This window comes from Battus philenor, unplaced genomic scaffold (assembly GCF_028537555.1).
Source record: "Battus philenor isolate CCGP_79_NKW_IND1 unplaced genomic scaffold, ilBatPhil1.0.hap1 SCAF_9, whole genome shotgun sequence".
Classification (NCBI taxonomy): Eukaryota; Metazoa; Arthropoda; class Insecta; order Lepidoptera; family Papilionidae; genus Battus; species Battus philenor.
In genome coordinates this window covers 12,691,321-12,711,248 of record NW_027181759.1, presented here as the reverse complement: position 1 = coordinate 12,711,248, position 19,928 = coordinate 12,691,321, and the positions used below count along the sequence as shown (strand labels likewise).

At 36.0% G+C, this 19,928-nt stretch overlaps 1 protein-coding gene across 2 annotated transcripts in view; it reads right to left on the bottom strand.

The window, feature by feature from the left end:
• The window catches only part of l(2)k05819 (transmembrane protein 94-like protein l(2)k05819), a 28,029-nt gene that overhangs the window by 1,834 nt on the left and 6,267 nt on the right, over positions 1-19,928 (bottom strand). Inside the window, exons 10-26 of one of the 2 annotated variants that reach the window (XM_068776127.1) lie at positions 18,728-18,851; positions 17,131-17,265; positions 16,130-16,275; positions 13,998-14,128; positions 13,245-13,321; positions 12,081-12,280; positions 9,510-9,626; positions 8,273-8,405; positions 7,515-7,667; positions 6,484-6,612; positions 5,819-5,898; positions 4,909-5,032; positions 4,028-4,150; positions 2,786-2,950; positions 1,863-1,973; positions 1,143-1,308; positions 300-393 (exon numbers count right to left, since the gene is read on the bottom strand). In XM_068776127.1, coding sequence (XP_068632228.1) covers positions 300-393; positions 1,143-1,308; positions 1,863-1,973; positions 2,786-2,950; positions 4,028-4,150; positions 4,909-5,032; positions 5,819-5,898; positions 6,484-6,612; positions 7,515-7,667; positions 8,273-8,405; positions 9,510-9,626; positions 12,081-12,280; positions 13,245-13,321; positions 13,998-14,128; positions 16,130-16,275; positions 17,131-17,265; positions 18,728-18,851 — 2,208 coding nt within the window. The remainder of the gene's footprint in view (positions 1-299; positions 394-1,142; positions 1,309-1,862; positions 1,974-2,785; positions 2,951-4,027; positions 4,151-4,908; positions 5,033-5,818; positions 5,899-6,483; positions 6,613-7,514; positions 7,668-8,272; positions 8,406-9,509; positions 9,627-12,080; positions 12,281-13,244; positions 13,322-13,997; positions 14,129-16,129; positions 16,276-17,130; positions 17,266-18,727; positions 18,852-19,928) is intronic. The other variant, XM_068776128.1, reaches the window with a different exon arrangement.

Sequence of the window (19,928 nt, the reverse complement as noted above, 5' to 3'; positions counted from 1 at the left end):
TGTAGTTGTTAAAGTTATTTATCTAGCAATATGATCACTACCACATAATAATTAACTACAAATTCATTTTGATTGTGATCTAATGTTTTATTTTAAAATTGTAATCGACGTGTGATATGACATCATCGTGTAACCGAAACAAAATCTTTAAGTATATGTTTAGTGTTACATAAATATTAGATACTTGTTTTAATATACAATATTGTAAATTTCATAATTTTAATTATAATTAGACGGCTAGAATGGGATACCCGATATATTTACTAAGTAAAAATAAAATTTAAGTTGGCAACACTCACAAAATGGCTACCGTCGCCAGCCAAACTTTATTCGTCCAGAAACCGCTCCGCCAGATTGAACATTGTCGTTGTACGAACGAAATAGAGATCACGACTGCAAAAATAATGATTAATTTAGCACAAATATAATAATTTTATAAAATTATATTGAAACGATAATTTATAAGGATCGAATTTTCATTGCGACCTAAGTGGCCTTTGCAGATTTCACGGGTGGCGAAGGGCGCCAAGCTTAACACTTTATTAAAAGTAGCTTAGCTCGAGGGCTAACGGGGGAACCTGGGCAACATATAACGTACTGTTTAACCGGATTGGGAGGTCGCCGAGCTCTTAGTTTAATTCAGCAGACGCTCCATGAAGTCACTAGGCACACTTGTCGTTAATACCAGTTTAATATTCCAACATATAGGCGGCTGAAAGAGTGGAACTTTGATTTGTTCGGAAGCACCTGGTTAATACTACTGCCACTTCAGAAAGCATTAGCGCTGGAAGATGAGGTGGAACATGTTATTTTGACAACACTTCTATCCATAATAATCTTTAGATATCATTTCTTGTAGTGTAGGATTTGTCCTTCCCGGCAAGGATGGTTTGTTTTTTAGTAGCTGAGAATTGTTTTAAATGCAGCTTGTCTTATTGTCGTCCGGAAACTCGATAATGAGTTTCAGTGTCAGGAGTTGGTCTTTTGAAAATATTTTTATGTGCGAAGTTCTGTGAAAGGTACTTTTTAAAAATCAAAATCAGGCCAAGGGTTACGAAGGCCAAGGCTATACGAACTGTATTGCCTCTCATTTACAAAATGGTTTCTAACGTTAGCGTTGAGTTAGTGGTAACATGACTCACTTAAATGCAAAGTGATGAGAGCGAGCGTGATGTGCTGCGCGCGGTAGAAGCCGTCGTAGAAGTCATCACCCCACCCGTGCCAGCTGCGCTGCGAGAGATCCCGCTCGACGGTGTAGTTGCCCACGTTCACCGGGTACACGATCCAGCACGACGTTGCTCCCGTCGCCTGTGTCACATCATCATTACCAAGTCAGCCAATAGAAGTACACTGCAAGGCCCAAAGATCGCCACGATTATCGAGTTGCCCGCATCTATCGACTTCTCGTGACCTTGACTATGTAGCCCGTCCACTTAGTGCGTCTACCGACTCCTGGTTGCCACTCGAAAATCAATAGAGCCCCAACGACCGTCGGATACATCAGCAATGTGGCCCACCCACTGAAACATCAAACTAGCAATTCTTCTAGTTACGTCAGTGTTCTTGGTTCTTAAGCAGATTTCAATTCTAATAGCTAACAGTCCAGCGGTTTTAGTGACAGGCTACACAGCGCACAGAATAGATGGCAGCTGGTCCATCCACAAAGTAGAGAGACGACCTTTTTAAGATCACCTGACTCTGAATGTACATCTATGGGGGAAAGCCTATGTTTAACAGCGAACGTTCTACAGTTGAAATTATGATAATGATGATGATTGAACGTTCTATTTTCATGGAATGACATATAAGGACTGTTGAAAAGCTCAATGTTTCAAAACATGAGAATAATAATAACAACACACCTCCGCAATTTGCTCGCAGAAGCTTCGAAGAGTGAATCCGTAGAGGGCCAGGATAAATATCGCTGCCGGTAGAAACCGACAGGCGTAGCACCAGAACACGAACACCGCCATCTGTTGGAGCACATACAATAACTTTTATAGTCTAATATTTTCTTACATATTATTGCTTGTCATGATGGGGCTCGAATTAAAATGTTACTTTTTTTTAAAAGATGTGTTTATTTAAGGCGCCGCAGATAAAAATAGCAATGGATGTTTACTGACGAGTCGTGTACAATATCGAAACTACGCGAAGAACACTTGACTTTAGCACCGCGAACACCCTCATGGTAAATAGCATGACTACGCCACTAATTCTAGCTTACACACTATCGCTTTGTTGTCGCGCTAAAACGAAACACTCCCCGCATACTTCGAGACTCTTCCTTAAAGGCTAGTAAGTTACAGGGGTAGTCTGGTGAGGCAAAGAAACAATATAGCCACTTGAAGTAAGAGCCTCAATTGAAGTTTTTACTTTATATTCTTTCTTACCAGCTGCAGTAAAAGATGCAATAAAGCCACGCACAAATTGATTGCCTTAAATACCCCGCCCACCTCTTTTCGATTTTTCGCTGTCAGCCTAACTAGCTCATTCGTAGAATTCGCTCTTCGTTCCCGAGGGTCGTCTTTGTGTCGAATATTTTGGCGGTCGTCACAATATCGTGGGTACAGAGTTGATTATTGTCAAGTCGCATATATGAATAATTCAATATCGTCAATGCAGTGCGTAGTGAGGCGTGTGGCAGTGTGCGTAATGAGAAGTGGTAGCATGGGTAACGAAACGTGGCAGTGTGTAGAGTAAGGCGTAGTAGTATGTGCTGTTGTATAATGTGGAGTGCCCATGTGTGCTTATGATATTGTATACTGTGCGTGAGAGGCGGTACCTTGGAGCGCAGGTCGGCGTGAGGCCGCGTGGCGGCGCGCTGCATGACGGCCGCGCGCACGGGCTCGAAGGTGAGCGCGCACGAGAGCGCCGCCACAGCCCCCGATGCGAAAGCAGCGCCACCCGTACTCAATGCCAGCGGTAGCAGCGAGCAGAATGACCCCACCTGCCGAATTGCATTTTATTATATTTATATAATTTTTTTTTCTTTCAATTATAAGTGGACGTAATTGTGAACGTATTCTAAATTATTCTGTAAAACACTTCTATAATAACGTGGACGTCTTAAAGTTATAGTAGAGCTTGAGAATGAATTTCAATTAATATTGTAAATCATCACAAAAAATCGTTTGAGTTTCTAATGGGACATTTGTTAAACGATATAGCGCAATATGAGAATTGAATCTTATTATAGTTTCTATCAAATTGGTCTGTTTTACCATTCTTTTTATGACGTGGACAAATGGTGATTTTAATTAATGTATAAAAACATTCCGTACTGTGTAGGCTGTGTTACACCCACGTTGCATTTTAACGATCGCTAGTAATTATTGAATCATTATTTTGGTTACTTAAAATTGTTTCTAGTAGTAACAATTTTTTGAGCGTGTATTATTTTAAAGACATCTACCTGTCTGTAGTTTATAATAATAATAGTATAATAGGAATAATAACATACTGGTAGACAAGAAGAAGATAATAAGGAATTCACTTGTAAGAGAGTCGTATTGTAAAGAAATATCGCAATAATATTTTTCTATTGTAACTTTTGAAGCTATAAAATAATGTAGGATTTTTTTTAAAAAATCTTACTTTTTTATGTTAGTATCAAATTGATTAAAGTTGCGATGGGATAATTAAATAAATTAACTAGTTAAGCTAAAGAGCGGTTTAAGTTCTTTGGGCCAACGTCACGTCACATAAAATTAGTTTAAAGTTTTGCATTTTTTAAGCCACACTGGAATATTACGTCACAAAAACTAGACCCGCCTCTAAAATAAGCGATAATCATACCGTTTTTTTTAAAATAAGTATTTCTGTCACTGTTCGAGGGTTTCTCAATATTCTAATATATATATGATAACTGGTGAAGTGTCTTAGCGGCGATTGTCACCTTTAATTAGTCCTCGGCGTCTCCCCTCTTGATACACCTAGTAGTTTTCCTCCCCACTTATAAACAAACATATTTTAAAAATGGCTTTCAAGGGCCAAACGAGCTCGTGGTACGTGTGTGAAGTCCTACCTGCAGCAGCGATATGAAGCAGGCGCTGCACATCCAGAACTGCGTGCTGTTCCACAGGCACATTGTGAAGTGGCGGGACATGGTGATCAGCGCGAAGAGAGACACGTCCGCGTCGCGCCTCATCTGCAAGCACAGCATGTGATTAACTCTGCCATCCCTTTCAGGTGATCCCGAGACAATCCGAACCGGGTTTCCAATTGGGTATAATAATACAACAGCTAGTGCCATGGTGAAATATCATATAATACCATCTAAATACCGTAATATCTAAAGACAAAGGTCTTTGAACAGTATTGACATATGGATCAAAAACGTAGTTGTTTACAATAATATAAAAAATACATACTGTGTACGTACCTTGGTACTATAGTAATTTGTAAGCGGTTGATTTTGCCACTTGTTTAACAGCTTCGTAAATGCAGCATGAAATATTTATGCAAAATATAAGAATCATCCAATAACCAGAGTTTATTTATCTAGTATTTAAGAGTAAAACATAAAAAATCATCGACAGAGATAGATTAAATATATATTTTATTTGTGAAGTTATGTTGCATTACAATAATTATTTAATTGTATCCCGAGTATGGAATAGCTATTATAGTGCTACCGAAACCGCTATGCCTCGCCTTAGGAAAGCGCACTGAAGTAGGGGCAGAGAGAAGAAGAAGAAAAGAGAGTACTAGCGTCATCGCCGTGAGCGCTAACGGCGGACTTACAGAACGGAGCAGCTGATATTCTCCCTCGTCTCACAGCGCTCATACCTAAGGCGCGGTACAGCGGTTTCAGTTGCACTAAAGTTTACTGCAACATATCAAACGGTATTTTTAGTGGTAAGCTAGAAGATTAGACTGTAATAATCATTCAAAAATATAACTTACCGAAAGCGAACACGGTACAGAGTTGAGTGCGCGAGCCAACTGGATCGGTCCGACGCAATTCTGCGGCACTTGGTACGGGGGCATCTTCTGACACAATACGGGGTAGAGGGGCTCTACTGCGATGCTGAAACATGTTCTCTATATAAAAACTGTTTGTATTTTTTAAACTGTAAATGTTTAAAGGAGTGAATGTAAAGAATAATTGTCAGCAAAAAGATTTAGAGCTTTTACACATATTTAGAATCACAATGCATAAAGAAGTGTTCACACTGAAATTTTTCCAGTTACTTTATTAAATACTGAACAATTGTATACAAAATGTCACTCACTTCTGATCATATCACTCTTGGCCAGCTCTCAGTTCCTCAACAAGTCATGAAGAGGGCGGAGGAATTACTCTAAGAGATTGAATGAACTGGATGATAATGATACGGAATGAACCGACATAGTCCAGGAGTTGGGTAAGTGTGGTTGGGTCACATAGCGCCCAGAACTGATGACAAGCAGCCATCGGCGGGCTTTATGATTCTGGAGTGGTGACCACGTACTGATCAGCGCATCGTTGGACGTCCACAAGGTGGATTGTTGACTTTGTTAAGATGGTCTTAAAACAGGATGCAAGCCGCTTCCAACCGATACTATTCGAAATCTATGGAGGAAGTTTATGTCCAGCTATGGACGATGAATGGCTGAAAATGATGATGTAGGCGATATTTAATAAACGATTTTACTATAATGGATGTATCAAGATGATGTCACTTTATTTTTGTATTTTTTATAAAGTCCATCATAGAAGTGTTAATAAAGTTTGTTTCCAAATAAAGCTATTTTACATACCTCTAGTATGAGCCATATTATATTGTAATAAAAACAACAACAAGGTTCGTTCAAAGTATTAATAAAATCTAACCTGGCGTCAGCTTGCATAAATATCTCCATGTTGAGGCAATTGGCCGCGGAACCCATAACACAAACCACTTCCCCATAATCCTGTAACAAAAAATCAATAAACTAGGTATTAACAATAACAGCTGGGCTTTTTTGATGTTACGGGATTTTCCAGTACAATTTTGTAGAGAAGAACCTGTCATATTTGCTCCCCTCCAACCAGCTACATACTCAAATACACACAAATACGCAATCATACAGATACTACGAGAAATTATGTAATTTTTTGTTTAATGTAATATATAACAAGAGTTACAAATAAAGCAGTACAATTTTTTTTCCATTTAAACGACATGTAACCAACCATAAGGCATAAATAAAACATTTCTATAGAAATTTGTGTAATTATGTGTAAATATATCTCCAAAGACATGTCAACGGCCGATTGGTTCTCGAGCGTTGACAACGAGCCGGGAAACACGGAGTGGGTACACCGGTCCTCTACTAGATAGACTGATGATGTAGCCAAAGTTCGAGGGAAGGAAGCGTAAGCTGGTCATCATGGCCTACGGGACCAGGCTTTATAGTGAACGTCACCCGGTTGAAATGAACATGATGATATTGGTTCTAGGTGTAAAGATGTGGTTGATATAAAAATGTGGGTAGAATTAAAATACGGCCGTGTACCTGCATGATCTGTATCATCTGGCGCACGGAGCTGGGCGTGCAATCAGTGAACAGCGACACGAGTAGAGGCACGTTGTCCACTTGTTCGATATGTGGACGAATGTTCTCGATGCCGCGGGGTAGTTTCGCCTGCAAAAAATATAAAGTATCAATTTGTAACAATTTTTTTTTCAAATCAAACGAAAATGAAAGTACTTTATAGCATTAAGAGGTATAATTTCGCTAGCAGCGCACTAATCACTTGTATATGTTGTTGTTACTTCAGCCCATAGACACCCACTGCAAGGCATATGGCTCCCCTAAATATATCTATGGGCATATATACCATAATCATCACGCCGGGCATGCTGCTTGGCGATTGCCGTATTATGGTACGTTGAGGAAACCTCTGGAAACTTGTTTTTGAGCAGTGTTAATACTATGTAATTAATGCACTAGTTATGAATTATATAGGATTTAATTCCGAAAATATAACTCGCGTCCTACGATCGCAAGTATCTCAGCCATTCCGTTGAACTACCATTGCTCAAGTATATTTGTGCAGTATTTATGTGTATTAATTTTTATTGTTAGGTCTTTTCTAAGCGGACTATCTTCTTCATCGTGTCAGCATATAGACACCTACAAGGCACAGGGCTCTTCCAATGATTGTTCCAATTCCAACAATATAAATAAATTCAAAATTGATAAGAAAAAAATCCTCGGGGAATCCCTAAGCCGGTAATTACAGGGAGGCATCCCTTGCCGGGATGGGTAGCTCTATAAGATGCTGCTCACGTATATTGGTGTAGTACGTGAGAAGCAGTGTCCTCCTATTCTAGGTCTTAATATTATTAGTCCTAAAATACCCTATTGATATAAATAAATAAGCTTTACGAAAACATAATTTTGTAACAATAACAGCGCTTGCGCATGCGCACTTAAAGAGTGTCGTTTTGCTCGCACCCGAGTGTAATTTAGATACATGTACCATAAACTAGTTGAAGTATCATTTAAAAGTTTGTTCGAAGTGCCTGTTAGTGTGGACTTACGCGGTTGCTCATGTCGAAGTTTACAGGCGCGGAGTGGTCGGTAGAGTCCGTGAGGCAGGACAGAGACCGGCACGCGTCCATCGGGGACTCCGCGCCTTCGCCCTCCGCTAGCAGCGAGTCCGTCGATTGATGAGATGCTTCTACGCTGCCGCGCTGTTTCAAACCATATCATACGTTGTTAGTTAAAATATAAAAATATATTAATACCTTAATTACAAGTCATCATCAGCCATTGACATTCACTGGAAATACACTTTTTATTTTAATATATTTCGACGACCTTAAGGACAATGATCATTTGTTCTAAGCGCTATGATTTACCAATCCGCTGATCAATGTCGGTAAAATTCGTTAATTTACAGATATTCTTCATTTTTTAATCTATCTAATATCAGGAACAAGAAGTCATCCATATGTAATTCTGTACAATAAAAGGTTTTGTCGCCATTGCTTCTGTTTACATTGTAATACAAAAATTGTCAAAACACCAGGCGAAGTATTTACATCGACCAGAACAATTGTTCTTATATTTTAAATATGGTAAATAGACGAAAAAAACAAACAAAATTTCATGATTATATACTATATACTACTATAGTATTATCGGAACTGCTGTACCACGCGGTAGGAAAGGCAGGGGCTGAGAAGAAAAGTGCACGAGCGCCTGTTCTACCCTCCGCGCTGCGCACATACCTAAGGCGAGGTACAGCAGTTTCGGCAGCACTTTAATAACTTTTAATGTAATCCATCTATCTAACCTTCAGACCACTATGCGTTGTTATAGAGTGCCGAGCCTTCTTGATCTCGTTGTCAAATTTAACAGTGGTGTGCTCAACGTTGATTGCTCCTGGGGCGGACATTGAAAGCGCCTTGGATGACGTCATATTGTTGCTACAGTGCGAAGAATACTCTTAAATATTAGAACACAAAAGCCTTTCAACTTACAAGCTAATCTAGACCATATTTATATGTGATTTAGAGTGTTAGTGATATGTATGTTTATTTCAAAGTATTTTTCGTATCTAGGAAATTTTATAACGTGACTTATGCTTAGTACTTTAACATTAATTTCTGAGGCTGTGTAAACATTTTTTTTTAATTAGGATAATATTAAAAAAATAGTATTTGCGTTTGCTAGATACGAAGTTTTGTTAACATACGTGTTACAAGCTGTTAGTTACAGTGTTAAATAAAAAATCGTGCAAAATAGATGGTGGCCAATTTTAATGATTGCTAGTGATCTTGTTGATAATCATGACGTAATGCGATCAAAATATGTTATCTGTTCACTGTATAGTGTAGTGCATAGAAAATTAAAATAGAAGGTGAATATTGGCTAAAAATATTGCAGCTGGAAAGCTAACATAAAAAAATATTTCAAATATAAAAAACTAAAGTTCTAATTGCAGTGCAATGACTGAACGAAATTAAATATTTTTTTTTTAAAAATTTTAAATTAAGTCGTACGTCACACCTTACAATTAAAAATAAAACATTCCATCAGGAATTTTTCAATTATCAGGAAATGGTAATCACAATTATTAATAAATTCTTTGATTAAAATATCAATATATACTGTTAAAAATACCCTTGCAACACCCGAAAAAAGATTCTTAATTTGCAACATCAAATAAAAAACATTATGTTTATTAAAACTGCGTTTTAAATTTAACTTCAGTGTCCAAACGTTAATAAAGCTGTCGAAGTACATCATCGCCATTTCAGTTGTGGAAAGTCCACAACCGGGCACAGAATTTCTCTGTAGATGGATATCTATCTATCAAAACATCGCGTTGTATATATATATGTTGTATGTATATATGTATACATCAATTTATATAAAAACGCCTGTGCTTGTAATTCACTCTAGTTTTTAAACAAATCAAAGAATAAATGGACGAAGATAGTTGGCTGCAAGAAGGAATGTGTTATTGAAGATTGTTCTGGAAGGTGTGACGTCAGACGAGAGCGCGACAGAGCGTTAAATAGACAAACCTATAGAAGCCGAGCGTGGCATCGCAAGTGCCGATGGCCCTAGCGAGTTGCGAGGCGGTGTTAGAGCGCTCCTTGCCCGCTTGCAAGGTTTGCGACGACAACGGCGAACCCCCCTTGCTGTCGACAATATCTTGTAAGTGCACGCAGTTCGATTCAAAATATCTTTATTCAAATAAGCATTTACTAAATTCTGATAATTGTTTTACATTAAGATTTCATGGTGCTATGTGCCAAAAATGGTTGCGTCTATTTAGTCTATTTCGGTATTTTTAATGGTAGATGCTTGTAAAATTATATTAAAATTCAAACTGTTTTATTTCAAATAAGAATTTACAGGTAGTTTTGAATCGTCAAATACTTAAACATTTTAAGTAAAAAGATACCATGGACTCGGAATCCGATCTTTTGTGAAGAGATGGCGAGAAACTCAACAGTTACTCTTTTTTAAATGAAATTTTACAACGTTTGATGTATTCACTATAATATCAACCATATAAATGAGACAGCATTCTAAGTTCCAAAAATTTCGATTAAACAAAAACTTTTGAATAGTATAGTAAGGTTAATTTAATGATACACCTTCACTTTCATGTTTAAAACGATAAAAAGAAAGTCTAATAATAATATGCTGTGGAATATTATTACATTTGCGTACATTTTGACCCATTAAATATTTGCTAATCTTTTTAATACATTTAGGCGTATAATTATATTTTTTGTATTTATTAAGTGCGACAAATTTAAATATGGCAACACTAGCACGTTCTCTTTGACATATGTCATTTATTAAGATGTCACTTAGATTAAAAACGCATTTAAAACGATTATTAAGAGTTATTAATTAAGAAACTAGTTACTTAAAGCATAAATTGAATTAGTTTTAGAAAATATAGTTTTTACTCTAAAAAGATTCGAAAATAAAATAATTTATTTACATAAATTTGAACATATTTGCGTGAAATAAATGAAGTGAATAATAAGGAAATGAAGCTTTGTAACATCAATGAAACCTAGACGTTTCCTAGAGGTCGGGAATAACAATAATAAAACAGAAAACAGGATATAATTAGAAAAATGTTATGTGTAATTACTTTGTAAATTTAATCTGTGTATCAGATGTTATTTTAAACATAATAACGCAATGTTATATCCGTATCCCAATGATATGATGTAGAAGCATTTCATCATACAGATTGTAATAAAACAATCATTTCCCTGAAAGCCTATCAAAAAAAATTATATGGTTGTAAATTAACACATTAAATGTTATAAACACAGTAGGTATTTATTATTGTGATGAATGGTGGGATGACAGGTTAAATTCGCACAACGAAAATATAACACAGGGAGTTCAGTTTGTTAAGTCCATCGTGAATTGATACAGTTAACTGAAATAATATATTTTTTTACTAGTACCAATAAAACAAGACGAAATTATTAAAACTATTCAAAAAACAATACATGTATACAAAAAGGCAAGGCATTTAAAATATGAAAATATATGTGTAATACTGTCATCATAAAGTAGGGCGAATTTGTTTATAAAATGTAGATTCTTTTTTTATTCTACCAAATCAATTTTTTCTCCTTAAGTAATCTTAGTCCGATAAAATGCAATTTCGCCAACACTTCCCAGTCTTCGGAACAGTGGGAATATTTATTTTACAGTACAGCCTTTTAGATCTTCGGTTCGGTCCATCATATCAAAGCTGCATCCCCGCATTGGTATTTTCGAGTTTGCTAAATAGCCAGAAACACAAAGCCAAATCCGGCAAATCGCAATACTTTACGGGCTGGAGACATAAAAGATCCTTCATAATGGTTTAGTCAAAACCAAATGATAATTCAACTTTGGTAAACAGACGCTTGGCAAGTGTCATAGACAGTCATACCAACCTAGGAAAAAAATTACATGCCTTCCTGCTCGGAGAATTTAATTGACAATTTCACTTTACTTTTTCATCACAGTGTATATGTAATATAAATAAAAATTTAGATCCTAGTGCTGCGATTTCTATTTCGTATTCTTTATATTTTGCTAAATACATAAAATACTTTAGAATCGAAATATACAATGTATAGCATACGTCGTATTATGTTAATCCTAGGATTTGTCTTATTGCCAAATGTGAGGCAAATAATATAAAAATACAAAAGTAGGCTATGACAGGTGATAGACTTTTTTTTCGTCTTTATGGTAACGAGTAGGCTGCTCCGGCTCTCCAGAAAAGAGGCAACAGGCTAACGCTGTTGAAACTACGTAATTATACGAAAGCGTTCTTTTTTTTTACCTGACTTACACTGCTGTCCAAGTGGCATTTACAGATTCATTAGTGGATTGGCAAAGGACGTTTAACCTAAACATCTGTTAAGGTAGCAAAAGCGCAAGGGCTACCTGGGGAGCCTTTGGGCCGCTACTTACTAGTTACACCTGATTGATGCGTTTCGTTTTGAATTAAAACGTCAAAACTATGTTATTTTCAAGTCAAAGACAAGCATATCTCATCTAATACTGTTAGAAGTGATTAACTTTTGTTTTTGCAGATGACATCAACATTTCCCGCCTCATACCTCGCGGCGTCGTCGCTGATGAGTGATATGTGGCAATTCCATCCAGACTCCAAGCCCATCTTCTCACTGAACACCCTGGAACGCAACTCGTTCTCCTTGCTGAAGTGTACGAAGCGGATACAGGCACGTTCCAGCCTCTCGATCAGCTCCACCATGTCGCTCTGCGCCTGGTACTGCATTGTCACCATACCTATAAACACCTGCAATATTTATTTATAACTAGAATCTTGTAAAAACATATTTTATACTACTAGTAGGATGTGATTCAAATTTAAAACTAAAACGCAAAAAATTTTTTAAATTTTAAAATAATCATTATAAGAGACGTAAAAGTTATATTTTCAAATTAGTTTTTTATTCATCTAACTATCCCAACCGAGTTTGAAGAAGATTGCCAGAAGTTATTATCAACGAAGCAAAAATGATATCAACGTCATAATTGCATTTGTAGGGCTACCACAGCTTGTCTATCGCAGTCTTTCAGATGTAGACAACATCGACCTTGTGGGTGGATGACAAAATATTAAATTATTTTTATAAATAAAATTGAAGGGCTGAACGTCTTGCTACGTACACCAATAAGGAACAGCTTGATTCTTCCTCATTTTTAAAAAAAAATCGAGAAAACTCCAGGAAGATTATAACAGAGAAAAATTACAAGAAAAATAGTAAAATCTACTCTTTAACCGTGCAAACTGCAGAGAAAACTAAAAGTACTGTCAGTGGCCGTCATATTTGACATCAATCAAAATTTACTAAAACTTAAAAGAAATATTTTTGAAATAATAAGCTTAATATTAAACTAACTGTCTTAACAGATATTGTACTGCCAGAAGACATTGGCCCTTCGCATTCTAATTGAAAAAATAAATTATTAAAAATTAAAGAAAAAACACCCTGATCAGTTCATTCAGAGTGACCACTTATTACGTCACTAGAAGTCTTCTAAGATATATATCATAAGAGCCCAATTTGATACAAACTAGAATCAAATTGAGGTCCTAGAATGACTTCCCTAAATAAAAACCTTTGAGGATTCCCAACAAGCGCGAATCTATTCTGTGGGTTTAATATTTTGAGACTTTTACAATTACACTTTATACTGTAGTTATTGCAATTAATTTTCAAAGTACAGTTTTACGTTATTCGCAAACTTTAAATAACCTGATTGCACTGCATGTCAAAGAATCCGTCTGCATCACTGACGTCGTCATCGGTTATTTCATTGAACAGAAGAGAATCTGCAAAAAAAACACATGCATATTAATAATAATCAAATTATGTATTAAAGATCTATATTTAAAAATACTATAAACGTAAATTGAATTTAAAAATTTTTGGACACTACAGCTGTTTATTTTTAAAATGGCCAAACTGCATTTGTCATTTTTTTTCCAGTTGCCATGGTTAAATGTAAAAATAAAATGGAATTAATTAGTAAACCATCTCTTATTTTAAGTAAATACGATAATTATTGATATATTAGTTTTCAGGATTAGTTTAATAATATTATTATTTATTAGAGTATATATAACGGTTTTCGTATAATATGTGGATTGTTATTCGAAATTCAAACATTTTAAAATATTTTGCGCACAATTGCTAGTCACCGCATAAGATATGCAAGCGGTAAGACAGGGAAGAGCGTGATAAAAGACGCACACGAGATAGTTGAGAACAGACGGCTTGGCTTATTTCAGCCTCGTGAAGAATTGATGGCGTCATATGTTAATTACCCCTGTACTGCCGCTAACATTTCTCAGATCACTAGTACTTTCGCGCGCAATAAATTTAAATGTTAAACATATTTTCAAGACCATTCATTTATTGAAGACATCACACATAAGACTTCACACATAAGTTAAAATACTTAAATGTACGCATGTTCACAATGAATAATGAACACATTATACTGACCAGTAGAGTGAAAGTGCAGTGCAGGCGCGTCTGCCCACTGCTGGGAGTGTGGCGCGTACAGCTGCCGGCTATCCGCGGGCAGTTCGAGATACATGCGGGACAAGGACGGCACTATGCCGCGTGTTAGAGGCCTGTAAAGTTATATATATATATATATATATATATATATATATATATATATATATATATATACACATATATATATATATATATATATATATATATATATATATATATATACACATATATATATATATATATATCAATTATATGATCAACAAATTATAGCAACAAATTATATGATCACCATAACTTCATCTACAGGATGACCTCTACTGGACATGGGAAATTTCCATCGATTTCCAAAGAGACCAGTTGGAAGCGGGCTTCATATAGCTTTTTTCAAAGATCTTGACAAGGTCGTTTGTCAACGCTATGCGTGGATGTCAAAAAATTAAAATATGTTTGTATATAAAATTAAACTGATCAATTTTAATTTGTCGCTAGAAAAAATATTAAAAACAGCTTTACCGATCCAGAATTTTTCTTCATATTTTCGTGAAGACTCAAAAATTGCGAAGAAAATAGTAAAGTCTACTTATTTCCCGTGCAAACCGGAGGGTTAACTAAAACTCCTGTCTCTGACCGTCATTAATAAAACAAATAAAGACGAGTTCATACAACAAGATTAGCCGTGTAAATTGTTCAACAAAAATCATTACAATAAAATATGTCACATTATAAGCCGTTTTAATGTACGAAATAGAAAAATTATTTTTGTACCTATATGAATAAAATATTATTATCTTTGTCTATCCTTTATCAGCGTATACAAAATGAAAAACGTTATTTTTAGTGTGCTGACATATAAAAAGCCTAACATATTTTCGTAAGTAATAATATAGTGTAGTTAACTAACAATTAGTTAGCCTTGTATATATATAAATAATATAAGAAAACTATTGACTTCTGAACCATCAAGGTCAACTAATTGTTAGTTAATGACATTTTGTTCTAGATGTGTATTATCAATGAATAACTGAAATTTATAATATCTTAGGATAGATGTACTACTCGTAGACGTAAGTATGGCAATCGATAAGGAGGTGAGTTTTATCAAAGTGTATCAGAAAAGGACCCTGTCCCAAAAATTTAGACGTAGCGTAGCGCAATTTTTTTCTTCGAAGTAAAAGGGGCTAGAAAAAAAAAACAAACTCTCAAGTAAGCCTCATATAAAAGCAAAGATTTAAGCTTTTGAAAATGATTTATAAACCAACTTATTACAAATTACAAATAAAAAAAAAACAATTTAAAGGAATCGTACTTCTCTAATTTCCGCGGTCATTTTCTTTACTATTGTACCTTTATGAAAACTAAAAAAATATCGACTTTAAAATCTGTGATGCACCTCTACGCACACTTTTGTTGCATTTTAACACTATTCCTACCGACACTTGACGTATACCTATTCCTACCGCGGCTGGTCAAATGACCGGTCTTTCACAACTTATATTTTTCAATACTGAATGCAGACCAATAGCCAGCTTACCAGTATAAAAATATATTTTCTTTTATTCAAGAGTACATAATCTACATTCTATTTTTTTTCGTTGCATTTTTTACAAATGGGCTTCGCAACACGGTCAAACCTTCTTGTAATTTCATTAGAGTTCTTCCAGAATTGACTTAGTGTAACGTGTTTATTTTTACGATCGGTATAATTAGTCAGCCACGAAAATTAAGGTAAAAACGCCTATTCTGTTTATTCTCTTTATATATTTATATACTCTTTATATATCATTTGGCAAAAAAGCATATCTAAACTATGACTACAAATCAAGTCCCAAAAATAGTTTCACCTATTCCAATTAGTTTACTATCTTATAAATCGTTTCCACATGACTGAAGGTCGTGGCCAATGTTCAGACTTCGCTAATATTTTTCATAAGGGTTTTCTGTTTTCAGATAGTTTTAAGAAGACATGCTCGGTGGAATTTCATGCATCAGTTCAGTGTGAAGGTGATCGTCCTCTAGACCTTTTTACCATCTACATTAAGCTCTTTGATGGTAGACGAATTAGCACGCTGTACGAGATTCCTAAGAGTTTAATATAAAGGAACATAAATACTCACTTGTAAGCGAACGCGGTGCAATATGCGGTGAGAGAGTTCCTCTGGTAAAAGTCTATTATCTTCTTGCGGTCAGATGCCGATATAGGGGTGAGGTCGCGTCCGTTCCAGTAATCAACGCAGGAGTCCAGTATGATGTCCGCTGTACCCTGGACGTAGACATATTTGATTTACACACGAAACTCACAACTCGATATAACTTAGTTATTATGTTTAAAATTTTTAGTAACTAAAGACTTTATAGTCGTTCACATTAAAGTCATCCACAATTTCACCGGGTTTAAGGTAGCAGAGCGCTAAAGGTTACTGTGCTATTGCATTATCGTGGACATCTCCTGCTGGACATAGGCCACCCCCACAGATTTCCAATAGGATTGGTCGTAAGCGACCTGCATTCAGCATCTTCCGACGATCTTAACAAAGTCGTCTGAATCAACCATGTGAGCGAAGTTTCTACGCTGAGCTTTTCGAAACGTGTACTCCTCTCCAGAAGACAAAAGCCGGCCTAAAAATGCTGCCAATTTGCTAGGATATGATTGTTACTTTCTTTTACGAACCCTCCCTTTCTGATTCGACACATCCCGGCTCCCTTCCTTTGCCCTCCATTCGGGCTCCCTTAAGAGTCTTGACTGGGACAAATTCCTTAGCTATATCACTTGATTTGGATATCGTCATACTCTTAGATTGTTACAGTGGACATTCCTACCCGGGAGCTCGAGTTACCCAGGAGTTTACTCTTTTAAATCCATCTGCGACAGCCAAACGGTTCCTGCTCGTATATTCACGAAGAAAATTCGCAAATACCGATAACAATAAGAAGGTTACAAAACATGTGTGTACCTCACAATAAGTTACACTTTACAATGGCTTGCCAAAAATATATATAAAAAATTCATACGAAAATTACTAAACAAAGAAGGCGATTGCAGTATTTACTTTAAGTGACATCATACATTATTCAATGTAGATCATAAATTTATTTTATCTTTCGATATAATTGCCACCTGTGTAAGCATCTGTAGTTGATTGGTCTGGTCTTTCACAGTGACCGCCAGCATATGCGGTAAGGGCACCTTCACACGCGTGCTGAGGTGGAGAGAGCGCACGAAACGAGTTTCGCGTCTTATTGTGTCAGCTTGCTGCAAAAAATAAATAAACATACATACCATACTAAACGAATAGATGGGGATATTTTAGGTCGCGAGAAATTGTTAGACGCGGGCAGCGCAAGATCATCGTGGGGATACCCCCCCCCCCCAAAGGTCGCCTCGATCTATCGGATGACATGATGATGATTTACGAATAATTACTAAACGATTATAAAAAAGTTATCACTTTTTTTAAAAAAAAATCAAGGCTTGTATTGTAGCGCCTTGGGAATCGCCGCGAGACGGGGGCGGAGGGGAGAGTATCGATCATTTCAGACAAACCAAAATTTTTAAAATGTGAAATAATATATGCACCGCATATATGTATTCATACGTATGTATTAAAAGAGGTTATTTTAATATTACAAACAGACACTCCAATTTTATTTATTCCTAGATGGTAAAAAGGTTGCCGACTCCTGTTGTGGGTAACACCATTCTCAGAAGAGCCGTCATAGGACACGCTCTTTGCTGTCTTTGTCGTAGACAAAACGATGCCTTCTGCAGCTTGACTGTTTTAGTTTCAGAACGGCGTTGGGCCCTTCACGCAATAAACAAACTGCTATAATAAACAGGATGATCGGTTACAAGTGTAAAATCCTTAAAGGGGTATATAGTTGACTTGCTGTCAATTAATGAATTCTACACCCTATCCAAAAATCAATGGTTTCAGAAATAATAAATCACGTTATAATAAAAGCGTTTTTAATATACGGATCACCGCGTATGAAAACTGATCATTGTTTACTACCCTGCAGACTTTGTACTGCTCCAAGTTATGCCTATCGCTTACGAAAAGAAAAAATAAATGAATGCAACATTTTTAAAAATGATCATCATAAATGATTGGATATAAGTTTTTTTACACAAAACTTTTGTTTTGAAGCTTTTTCCTAACAAATAAATCATACATTTACTATTTTCAAGCTTTTTCACCTATTATCAATCACCCACTATATGCCTATCACACAAGTTAAATAATTACTGTTATGTCAATGTGATTGGTACTTTGCATAAATTTAATTGTAACCCTTATGAAAATAAATAAATAACTAAACCTACCATTTTTTTCATACATTCCCCTGTCTTAGGTACGCAGGGAAAATACGTTTTTAATACATTTTTCACTGACTTTCTCATTTTCATCATCTTTTATCCTTCACATTATCTTCCACACATGTTTCTTTCATTCGTCACAATTTCTTCCATTCCTTTACTTTATTTTATTTTCTTGCCAGAGTACTACTTTCACATTTTTTATTTTAGTTTTATTATTAATTTACTTTTGTTTATTAAAATATTTTACATTTTATTTTTTTTACATATTTTTTTTAAAATTCTACTCACCTACTATCACAAATTGTTTTCTAGTTCTAGTCTTACCCGACTAGGATTAGTTGCAATCACCTTACTTATTATCTTACCTAACCACCATCCTTAATACTAAACTCACCAAGTGCCTGAATATGGCAAGGCAATCTTGGACTTTATAAGATTCAGCCACGGAGTCAGTGAAGCCAATTTGTTTTGCCAGCTCGCACAGGCAGCGTCGATTGGTCACAGGTACCAGATCTTCACTGCGTTCCCATGAAAATGAACATTATAATGACGCTCGTTTTTTCGCTAAATATTAAATATAGAAATATAAGTGGTGGCTAACGGTTTTAGGAGATTGCGGTTTGAAATTTTTTGGTATGAGTGAGAAAGTAGTTTAAGTAAGCAATTTCCAATAAGACCGTTCTGTAGAGGCATGCTACCTTCGGTGTAAGTAAGAAAAGGACTAATATTTAGCCACGTTCTCCACACATGCAGTAATCGGTGTAACATAACTCCTGAAGATGCTCCGTGGAGGGATGAAACACGTGTTGAGTAGTTTAACGGTGGCAGTTGTGTAATTCAACTACCACTGCATGGGCTAAATATAGTTCCTTTTCTTACTTAGGATGGACTTCCGTAAGGTAACGCCTGATTCCATTAAATACTTTCAGTGTACTTAATAAGGTTGTCTGTCCACCTTGGTCTCTCATTAGTCCTTTGCGGACCGACCGCTCTTCACGATTTCGTTTCAGCAAGTCCACTATTTTACCAGTCGCTTACCAGCTTGTTATCGTTTATTGTTTCGACATCGACCTATATAACACGGTCTGCTGGAAAGAATAAACCCAAAGCGTGAAGTTCTAGATGCATGGCTTGCTCTAGACCTCCTATACGATAACCCAAATCTTGCCTTGTTTAGTTTATTACTGAGACATTGAAACTTGATACGGGATACGGTAGAACAGAAAGCGATGTCGAGTCACACAGTCGTCATCCGCAAAGTGTTAAAACCCCTGTAGTGTCCTACGGACTACGTGACCTGTCCACTACCACTACAACTTGTCAATCAGGTCAATCTGGCTGTGTAGGTAATTTCCGTTCGTCTAGATATCTTATATTCGATTCAATTTTATAGAGAAATCCCAAGTATTTATAAATAACAAATTTAATGTTTCGATGCTTGTATTACTATTTAACATCAATTTAATATTGCATGAAATAACTTCTAATTAAAAAAAACCTATCGAAAAGACATATTCGTTTATTATTAATATTCGGAAAAAGCCTTTTAAGATTGCGAAGCTAATATTTCACCGGATTATATTATTTACTCATAC